At 44.0% G+C, this 11,669-nt stretch overlaps 1 protein-coding gene across 1 annotated transcript in view; it reads right to left on the bottom strand.

Annotated features, from left to right (window-relative positions):
- mmrn2a (multimerin 2a) overlaps positions 1-11,224 on the bottom strand; it is a 46,335-nt gene extending 35,111 nt beyond the window's left edge. Inside the window, exon 1 of the mRNA XM_048616330.1 lies at positions 10,683-11,224. Coding sequence (XP_048472287.1) covers positions 10,683-11,014 — 332 coding nt within the window. The 5' untranslated portion in view covers positions 11,015-11,224. The remainder of the gene's footprint in view (positions 1-10,682) is intronic.
- Between the last annotated feature and the right edge of the window lie 445 nt (positions 11,225-11,669).

An 11,669-nucleotide genomic window follows, 5' to 3' on the forward strand; every position in this document is an offset into this window, starting at 1 on the left:
CCCCACCCCACCCCATCCCACCCCACCCCACCCCACCCCCTAGGAGTGACTGCTGACTGGGTTGTCCCATGGATTGGGATTGTTTTGGATTTAAATAATTGGGTGATGTTCCAGAATTCTCTGGAGATCAGCATTCGCCCCATCACACTGTACAATGAGAACACTTTACCCTGGTCTGGCAAAGGTCACACCCACACACACACACACACACACACACACCCGTCTCAGACACTCCCCTCTCTCGCAGCCACACCCACACACATCCACACACCCACACACACACACACACCCGTCTCACACACTCCCCTCTCTCACACCCACACCCACACACATCCACACACCCACACACACACCCCTCTCTCAGACCCACTCACACAGACATCCAACACAACAACACCCCCTCACTCTCTCTCAAACACACACACATACACATGCGCGCGCACACACACACACACACACAGACACGTCCATACATACACACACACAGACACATACACACATGCACACACACAGCCACATACACACATGCACACACACAGACACAAACACACATGCACACACGCACAGACACAAACACACATACACACATGTACACAGACACATACACACATGCACACACACACAGACACATACACGCATATGCACATCTTGTTGACACTCAGTTGAACACAACAATGTAATGTGCATCCTCCTGGGAGAGCTACTCTCTCTGAGTTTCCTGTCCTTGCAAACACCACCTCCCTCGCGCCTAGCTGAAGGAAACCCTAAGCTGTTTGAAGCCATTTGTGCTGAACCTCACTACCTAACTCGATGATGTCCCAACCACTGCCTGACTGCCACCTCGGTCATCCACGTGGAACAGCTCCCCTGTGGGAGATCTAGCAGGTGGGTCCTTGCTAAATAAGTTCAGCACAAGCCAGGGTCTCTGTGCAATAACCATCTGTGACTGGGGCCTCTGTACAAAGCCCTAATACACTTGTGGAGTGACACAGCCATTGCTGCACATAGACCTATCACCTTAAACTCAGCAGAGGAGGAGGCTGTTTCCCACTTCTTCCCATTTGCTGAATAAATTAATGGTCTGGATTCAGAAACTCAAGCAAACTGGTCAAGTTTTGAGTTGATATGAAACTAGAAGGAGTTAGACAATCCTGTGAAGGGAAAACAAGTTAAGAAGAAAATGCATGTGGTCATAAAACTAGATGTAACAGCGCCACATGTGGAATACTGATTTTGGGAAGAGAAACTGGGCATTGGATGAATAATAAAAAGAGTCTTCAGAGTTATGGTAAACTAACTGTGTCCAAGAACAGAACGGAGCAATCAATCAAACCCAACACAATGTCAAACCGTAGGCAAACAGTCAACTTGGTGCTGCCAACATTCCCCCATTGTCCTGAAGTCTCTAGGGCAACGCTGGAGGAAAATGCTAACAGTGTTTAAAAAGTCTGTTTCATTTACTTGTAGAATTCTGTTAATTAATTAATGAAATGCTGAAGGTGGGGTCTATTGGCCGCAGCCCTGAATCTAATCTATTTGAAAGTATGATGTATTTTCCGGTATATGTCTTTATTTCACCAGGAGCTTGGTGTATATGGGATAAAGGGTCTGTTTTAGCACCAGTTAAAAGGTATGGTGGATAGCTCAATAAAAACCGAAAGAACTGCAGATGCAGTAAATCAGGAACAAAAACAGAAGTTGCTGGAAAAGCTCAGCAGGTCTGGCAGCATCTGTGAAGGATAAAACAGAGTTAACATTTCAGGCCTGGTGACCCTTCCTCAGAACTCAAAGTGATGGTGGATAGCTCAGTGTCTTTGCATTCCCCTTGTTATGGACCAGACCAAACCCCTGAAGGAGATGGCCTAGACTCTAACATTTTATTTTATTTAAAGGCAAATATAAAGCACTCTGTTCCAGATCTGATTCGATTGGTAGATTACTAGGCTTTAAGCAAAACACACTTTATTCTATCAACGGAGTTAAAATGCAAACAAAAAAAGAATTGACATAACTTTAACTCTACTGAAATACTTAATAAAATATTATATTATTTAACTGCTAATCATCAAATGTTCAAATATAGCAGCATCCTATAAACACGCTCATGGCAAGGACAAATTTGGCAAAACAGATTTTCTTCACATGCTATCTCTGCTCCAGACCAGCGGAAAGAAATACCAAAAGAAATTATTTAGCAGCAGAGAGAGAATTCAAGTTTTTTGCTGCAGCAGAGAAGGAGAGCTATATCTAGCAGCTTCAACTCCCAAAACCCCAAGTTCAACAACTAAAAGCGCAACTAAAACCCTGGATCTGGGTGTGCCTGACTCCACCCACTCATGCTTCTTTTGTCTTAAAAAAAACGCTCAGGGAGCTCCAATCTGTTTACCCACTGATTTTGAAGTAGACATTCCAGTAACACCTCTCTGCAAGAGAAACAGCACAGAACAAATCTCTCTTGAAGGGCACGGTACTGTCACACCCTCACCCTGGCGACAGTAGAAACTGAGAGATCTGACTCCCTTAGAGCTAACTGCAGGGTCAGCTCTTGCTGATAGCAACCAAAGGGTTTCACTGGGCAGTTTGAAAAGGCAGCTCTGACAACTTGGAGACAATCTGCGGTACCTCCCACAGATACACAAAGTAGGTTCTGTTCAAAGAGACTTCCCCAGAAGTAGGTTCTGATCCAATTCAACCTGAGTCACAGAACCGAGGGAACTAATGGCACTGATGCCAGCATGCTCAAGGGAGCTGTTGTGAGACCTGAGTTTATTACAATAATGCAGCAATTATAACAGGAGCTCCTCACTCTGAAACTAGACTCTGTTTGCAAATGAAGGGCGAGTAAATGCTTGTAATAGGGCAGAATGGTTTTTTGTCCTGTAGCTAACCAACATGATCACAAAACCCAGATTATATAACAATGGAATAATCCAAAAAGATAATAAATACTTTTACCAAAGATCAATCACAGCAGGAATTTATAATTAAGTCATAATGGATAATTGGCAAGACAGGGAACTAAACAGAGTTGCCTTCCCAACAACAAAACTCCTTCCTTTTCCCAGCAACAAGCTGGGGTTGTGGGGATGGGTACCCAGAATTTTTTTTTTGTACACTGTTCATTAAACCTAATGCAGGAGTTCCTTCTGCAAGCGAATTGAGTCCTTACAGTGCAGAAGGAGCCCAATGAGTCAGGGTAGCCCACTGCTGAGTGAAGTATTGCTAAATTTCTCTGAGCTGTTTGTGGCATTTACATCCGTTGTACCAGGTAATGGTTCTGAAGGGGTTAATGTTCATGTGACATTGCCTCCATTCGTTCTCCTGATGGAAATGTGCACGGAGGCAAGGAGTTCAATTCCAGTTCTTGGAGGGAGCAGATTTTACTTTACCAGCTCCATCAGGTTCTAGAACTGTCTGACTAAATGTAGATGTACTTATTTCTATCTTTCGATAAACCTTTCTGTTGCAGTGAACAGTGTCTCGCTTCTACAGTGGTGTATCCTCTATCACTAATTACTAGAGAGACCCAAAGGAAAATCAAAGCATTGAACTACCTCAAACAACCCTTAGCCCTGGTACAGGTGGCATATACCACAAGGTGCCAGCAGTGATCATCTGGGACAAATAAAATTACTGGTTTTGCACAGCATTTGGCTTTTAGCAGAATCTCTGACAGGTTTGCAGAGGAGAGAGATGTAATGAGGAGAGAGACAGTTGGAGTAGAGTGGGCCCACTGTGTGAGAGACCATTCTTTTGCACATCCACAACATAGTGTTCTGGACTCGCCCTTTTAACAGTCTGACTGCAGCAGCAAATCACAGCTCCAACATTGATTTGATTGGATTTGATTTATTATTGTCACGTGTGTGGAGGTACAGTGAAAAGTGTCGTGTTATATGCTTTACAGGCTGATCGTACTGGTTGTGTCTTTCATTTGTTGCCAGTGGCTGAGCTCTGTTTAGAGGACCACGCCAGAGTCTGAAACCCTCAGTTCCCATGACAATGTCTTCCTGCCTAGTCTGACTGCTTCCCCCAACCTCCCGGGGATTTGCATTGATTTCCTCGGACTTCTTTCTATTCCCATTTCCAGAGTTTTCAGTTTGATATTGTCTGCATCCTCTTCGCCTGGCAACAGCATCAGTTCCTGCAAATGGACAGTGACTGACCAATTGGATGCAGTGTGAGTACCTCCTCTGATTGGTCATATTCCTGAAGATTACATCACATGGCTTCCACCCAAAGCACCCCCCCCCCCATAGCCTTTTCTCCAGCTTTGAAACCTTTACAACTGATAAAGAAATGTTTACTTTTCTTTAATAAACTGTCTGTGTGAGATTCCTCATGTCTGAGTCCAGAATGTGAAGCACAAATTCCTGAAACAGTAGGATAATTTGGGGTGGCATGGTGACTCTGTGGTTAGCACTGCTGCCTCACAGCGCCATGGAGCTGGGTTTGATTCCACCCTCTGGTAACTGTCTGTGTGGAGTTTGCACATTCTCCCCATGTCTGTGTGGGTTTCCTCCAGGTGCTCCGGTTTCCTCCCACAGTCCAAAAATGTGCAGGTTAGGGTGGATTGGCCATGCTAAATTGCCAATAGTGTTCAGGGATGTGTAGATTAGGTGGGTTATAGGGGGATGGGTCTGGGTGGGATGCTCTGAGGACTTGTTGGGTCGAAGGGCCTGTTTCCACACTGTAGAGATTCTATGATAAATCTGGAAGACACCTTACTGTGTCAGCCACAACTCAGTTTATAACATGCTTGCCTCTGAGTCGCGAGTTTTCCTGGTTCAAACCCCACTTCAGGGCTTGGAGCACAGGAGAAAACCCCAGTATCGTGCAGTGAGGGTGCTGCACTGTCAGACGTGCCATGTTTTGGATGAGCTTTTAAGCTTTTAACCTCACCTTCTGTTGTAAAAGACTGCATTGCCATCCTGGCCAATATTTATCCATTGGTGAGGCTGTATTTGGAGTACTCCATTCAATTCTGGTCACCCTGCTATGGGAAGGATGTTATTAAACTGGAAAGGGTGCAAAAAAAATTTACAAGAGCGTTACCAACAATGGAGGGTTTGAGGTATGGAAAGATGCTGAATAGGTTGGGACTTTTATTCCCTGGAGCATAGGAGGCTGAAGGGTGACCTTGTAGAGGTTTATAAAATCATGAGGCGCATTGATAAGTTGAATAGCCAACGTCTTTTCCCAGAGGCCAAAACTAGAGGGCATTGGTTTAAGGTGAGAGGAGAAAGATTTAAATGGGACCAGAGTGGCAACTTTTTCTCACACATGGTGGTGTGTAGATGAATTGAGCTTCCAGAGAAAGTGGTACAGTTATAGTATTTAAAAGATATTTGGACAGGTGCATGATTAGGAAGGGTTTAGAGGGATATGGGCCAAATGCAGGAAAATGGGACTAGTTCAGTTTTGGAAACTTGGTTAGCATGGATGAGTTGGGCCGAAAGGCCTAGTTCTGTGTTGTATGACTCTAACAGAATATTTGGTTATTATCACAGTGCTGCCTGTTGGATATTATGGTTTATAAATTGGCTGCTGTGTTTCCCACATCACAACAGCAACTACACTTCAAAAACTGAAACAAAATACTGTGGAGGCTGGAAATCTGTAACGAACACAGAGGATGCTGGGGAAACGCAGCAGGTCTGGCAGCATCTGTGGAGCGAGAATCAGAGTTAACGTTTTGAGTCTGATATGACTCTGTTTCAGAACCTTTCTTCTGTAGCAGAGTCATACCAGACTCGAAACATTAACCCTGTTTCTCTGTCCACAGATGCTGCCAGACCTGCTGAGTTTCTCCATCATCCTCTGTATTTGTTTCTGATTTCAAAACATATTTAATTGGCTGTAAAAGGCTTTACAACATCTAATACTCAAGCAAAGCGCTATCTAAATGCAGGTTGTGGCCAGACGGGCCACTCAACATGGCGGAATTACGGATAACAAATAGAGCATGCTGGGAAATCGAGCCGAGCATTTGCCAAAAGTATCTGTGCTAAAAAAAAACACAGAAATAAACAAGTTGCAGACCTAGACAGGTTGCAGCTGCAGGCAGCACAATATACAATTTGACCCAGCCCATCCCCAAGACAATAAGAAACATTGAGTCATTTTCCAGAACAAAGGGGAGCCTCACACCCTCATTTGGGAGAGGCTCTCTGACCTACATGCCCCTAATATCTTCAGGAATGGAGGCCCATGGACCATCCCATCATCAACACATCAGCACCTGATTGGGTCCGATCGATCAGGATGATCGAGCCCTGATTTATCCATTGGTGGGAATCGAAGACCCTCCCAAAGGGGTGCGAAAGATTCCAGGTATCAGAATCAGCACAACACCACCATCGGGAGTGATAACTCGAGACCACAACCATGAAGGGAAGGTGACCCTGGGACCACCGGGAGAGGAAGACCAGACGATTTTCATCATGTGGATCAAGGCCAAGATCTAGTGTGGTGCTATTTGATCATTCAACGTTAAGTTAAAGTATGAGATGGTTAATTAGATTCATAGTGTTAATTGTTAGTTTGTAGTGTATTTTGTTATTATAGTACTAATTGTGTTGATGTAGATAAAGATCATTTCTTTTACTATTGAGAGTTGACTTGCGCTTTCTTTGCTGGATAGAAGGGTTAAAACAGACTGTTGTGGCAAGCACAACAAAATCTTTCTATATTTATTGGATAAACGCCCCCTTCAGTGACTCCCTGTCCAATTAACACATAGTACTATCTAAAGGCTTAAACTATGGGATATTTAGATAATAGAATCAGTTCAAATTGATGTAAGTCTGATGAAGGGAAACCTCCATTCTGCCCAGGATAGGATGGTACCACTCGCTTCATTCACCCTTTCGTGATTATGCACAAAGGAGCCCTTAGAAGAACTGACACCTTTCTGTCTGTTTTGTTGTACTTTCAGCGACTATTCTGTATGGTTCACTTTTATCTTTTGAATCATGGACTAAAAATAGGAAAAGGACATGCTTTAAATCAAGGAAATTGTCTAAGAGAGTGTTTGCAGTCTTTTTAAATAAAATGTCACTGGAAACCATTGTGAGTTGTATATACAATGTTGCCTTAATCAAATAGTGAGCATAATTGCCTGACAAATAATCACTGTGTGCGCATGCTCAGGACAATTCTGCTTAGAGACTTTTTTTTATATCAGTCTTTCAATCAACACCAGTTGTGTAGGCTCAGGCGAGCTCAGCGTTGTGACCCACTTAGGAAAATGTGCTGATACTTGAGCCCCACTATTCCCGGGATCATCACAAAAGTTAAAGATTTAATCAGATTATTTAAAGTCACTAATTTTCCTGTGTGGTGAACACAGGTTAACAGAAAACATTAACCAGGTTTCTGTACTTAACAAGAACTGAGTACCAATTACAAATAAATCAGTTCGAATCACAGGCAAACAAAATACGAATGATCAACGTGTAACTCTACCTCTTCTTAAACCTCTACATACACATATAGACATTGACAAACAGGAATGTATGTGAGTGAACACAATATACTGGGGCAGAAACAAGTCTAAAAGATTCACCGAGGTGTCCTAAAGCTTCTTCTGAGTTCTCCTGATCTCCAACTATTGTTTTTTACCCTAAGTCTTTTCAGTTCTTAACCTCTGACACAAGGCAGTTGACACACTAATTGTTCATTTTCTCAGTCATCAGTTAAAGACAGCAGCTTATAGGCAAATATTGAGAAAGAATATCTTCCAATGCATTGTTACTTCTCTTTAGAATCTTTTTACAGTCTGCTGGCTTTCTGTCCCTGTTTTGTTTACACACAGGCTGCCCTTCCGCCAAGGATCCAGTCAGTGTTGTTCTCGACGCTGAACATTCCTGACCCCCACAAGTGGGGCCTGATTGAAAAACCAATCAATGGGGCTGTGTCTGAGCAAAATTGCCCTGAACACCCTCACACCCACCCACCCACCCACCCACACACACACACACACACACACACACATACACACATACACACACACAATCTCACACACACACAATCTCACACACACACAGACACACACACACACACACTCACTCACCCACACACACCCACTCACTCACCCACATACACTCACTCATCCACACACACACTCACTCACCCACACACACACTCACACACACACATTCACACACTCGCCCACCCACACACACTCACATACACACACACACAAACTCACACACACACACTCACACACACATACACATACACACACACACACACACTCACACACCCACACACACACTCGCACACCCACACACACACACTCACACACAGACGCACACACGATGAGTCCAACAGTCTTCCTCTATTTCTCAAACAAAGTGTAAATGCAACTTGCATAATAAAATAACTTATTTTAAAAGTACAAAACGCTTCCTTCTACCATTTCCCAGGTTTACAGCAGTACCCTTTTCCCATTTTGGTTTACATTTCAAAAGTAAATAAAAACAGAAGGATGTCTTTATGATGCACCAGCTCTATTCCCTGCAAAGAAAAGTGCTCTTTCACACTCCCTCAGCCACATGCAACAGCATCTGTGATCCAAACTGGTACCAGAACTGTGCATCGGTCTCCATCACCAATAATCATAGAATCTCTACAGTGTGGAAACAAGCCCTTCAGCCCAACAAGTTCACACTGACCCTCAGAGCATCCCACCCTGACCCATCCTCCTATAACCCACACATTGCTGAACACTACAGGCAATTTAGCATGGCCAATCCACCTGTGTGAGGAGGAACAAGCCCAATTGAATGCAAAAGGCTGCTTGCAATTGAGGTTTTCACAAAATCTCAACAGAACAGGGAGACCGCACAGGAATAAATCCCGATCGCATTGGAGGCCTGTTACACAGCTCTGCCAACTGCAGCCTAGGCATTGCCAAGCACAGTCAAGATGTCCATGGCTATATGCTGCCCCTGACTCCTCTCTCAGCCTGGCATAGGTACAACCTGCCCAGCTACCAGTGCTGCTGATTTCTCTGCTCTCATGTTGTTGAAAGTTGATATTCTTGAACATTCTGGGATTCAGCCATGTCTAACTCCAGGTTAGAAGTTGTTGGGGGTCGCTGCGTATGCCCAGATCCAGAGGAAAATTCCACATCGCATTGCAGTGAATTAACTTATTCCGAGATTCTGTCTCTTTAATAAGTTTTGGGGTTTAGGAAAGTGTCCTTCTCTCTGTCCGTCTTACAGGAGTCACTGATCCCAGTGAAACAGATTCTTTACACTAGCGTCAGGTCGGTGTATTGGGTACCATTTACTCCTAGGAGGAGTAGTGGGCCATTCAGCCCATCGATTCTTCTCCACTGCTCAGTGAGATCATGGCTGATCTGATAAGCCTCAACTCCACCTTCCCGTTTTCTCCCGCTAACTATTGATTCCCTTACTGATTAAAACTCTATCTCAGCCTTCAATGGCCCATCCTCAAGAGCCCTCTGTAATAAGGAATTTCACAGAATCACTACCCTCTGAAAATAGAGATTCCTCCTCATCCCTGTCTTTAATGGTCAACCCCTTCCTCTGAGTTGATGCTCCTCTGGTCCCAGAATCTCACACAAGGGAAAACAACCTTTCCGCATCTACCCTGTCAATTCCCTAAAGAATCTTGTATGTTTCAGTAATTTGCCTCTTGTTCTTCTCCATTCCAGAGTACAGGCCTGACTTACTCAACCCTTAGGCTAAATATACACACACACATGGTTATATACGCATACTTATATGCACAAATTGGTACATTCACACAAGTGTACATACTCACATGCACACATACATGTGCACACACAATCATATACATACAATTCTACACACACATGGGTACATTCACACAGCGTATAAATGCACGCATACAGGGATAATACATAACAGATTTACACACGTGCAGTGATACTTGTATGCACATACAAATTATCACGGGTACACACAATGTATATACGTGCACAGATATATATACAGGCACATACACATGCATATGTACATGTAAAAATATATACACAAATATATATGTACACACAAGCACAGATGCACACACAAGCACACACATGAACACATACACATGCACGCAAGCATACACGCACAAATACACACATGCAAACACATACAAAAATGCACACACATGCAAACAGATACAAACACAAGCAAACACACATACACATACAAACACATATGCACACACACATACATACACTATATAAGCACATATGCCCAATCACATATGCACACACAAGTGAACCACACTCCAGCGGGACACTCTGCAATAGTCAAGAGCGGTGGTATTGGCTAATTTAGGCATATCCTTACTGCCCCAAAGGAGGGCTAACACAGCACAGGTAAAGTATCAAAGCCTGCATCTTTCCTAATCCCTGCAGCACATTCTCACACGAAGCAAATGGACAGGCTAATGGATTGGCTAATGTTTTCACTATTTACAAGCAAGCTTCCCTGCTTCTGCCTCCATAACCTCAGCAGTGGCTCTGTGGGAGGGGATGGGGGATTGTTCACGTACACTAAACTCACTGACAAGGAGCAGCGGCTTAGCCGATCGATGTGAAGGCTCTTTTTATGGAACACAATCCTTTCCTGCCAGAATCTCTGACAAACCGTGTTAGAAATGGCACTAAGACTGGGCGACACTGTTTGTTCACTTGCCTTCCTGGTGAGGAATTTGAGGGTGCTCGCGTGTTGGTCACCGTGCTGTGGGTGAGCCTTTTGGACAAGTCAGAGTTGGTGGTTCGGATGTAGGAGAAAGGCTTGTTGGTTCCCTGGACCACTTCGTAACCCCAGGCGTCCAGCTTGGTGTCAGCGTGGCCCTCAACATGTTCAAAACCTTGGGGGTGCTGAGTCACTCGATTCCCATCTGATTCGGCCACCTCTCTGAAGAAATCCTCACGACCATTGCCTGGGTAATCGGGATTCCCCAGGCCCTTCATCAACCAGACCTGCCTCAGGCATAAGGAAACAATGAGAAATCTGAAAGGCATTTTCTTCCCTCAGTGTAAAGAGCTGATTTCTTCCTTGCCTGCTCGAGATAAGTGGAGTGGGGGAAGACTGAAGGATTCCAGCAAGCTGACTCTTGTGGTTATGTTGGTTGCCCTGTGAAAATCTCAGACAAAGAGCAAGAAAGAGAAGGAAAACTTTGCAACACTCCCAGCCTACGTGGGAAATGTCAAAAGGCAAGGGACAATACAGGCCCCCGTGTTCCTGTCAAGATTTGAACTGGCACCAATTCTGTGCAATGTCTCATAAGGAAACAGCTCACTCGCCCAAATCCTAATTTTACCAAGGGACAGGAACAAGGTAGAATGTTCTTATCAGCAGACTCAGAACAGGAAGAGGAAGCCTCCAATTGTGAGAAACAATAAATAAAAAGGTACATTTTTAAAATGTGTTGGGCAAGCAGATAACTTGTACAAAATCAACTTTAAATGTCTCCTCGATTCCAATAAACACTCAGACCCGAGTTTCTTTTGTTTTATTTATGGTCTTGCCCCCAGCCCCACCAATTAAAATAAAACTGATCTCAGAATCTGGTTGTCACTGGCAACAAGGCCACATTTCATTGTTCATTCTTCCAGGTCCCGATGGGAGACAATGGGTTTGCTAAGTTTAGTACAGCGGTTATTGCTCCCCGAAGGG

Source organism: Rhincodon typus, chromosome 34, assembly GCF_021869965.1.
Source record: "Rhincodon typus isolate 14 chromosome 34, sRhiTyp1.1, whole genome shotgun sequence".
NCBI lineage: Eukaryota > Metazoa > Chordata > Chondrichthyes > Orectolobiformes > Rhincodontidae > Rhincodon > Rhincodon typus.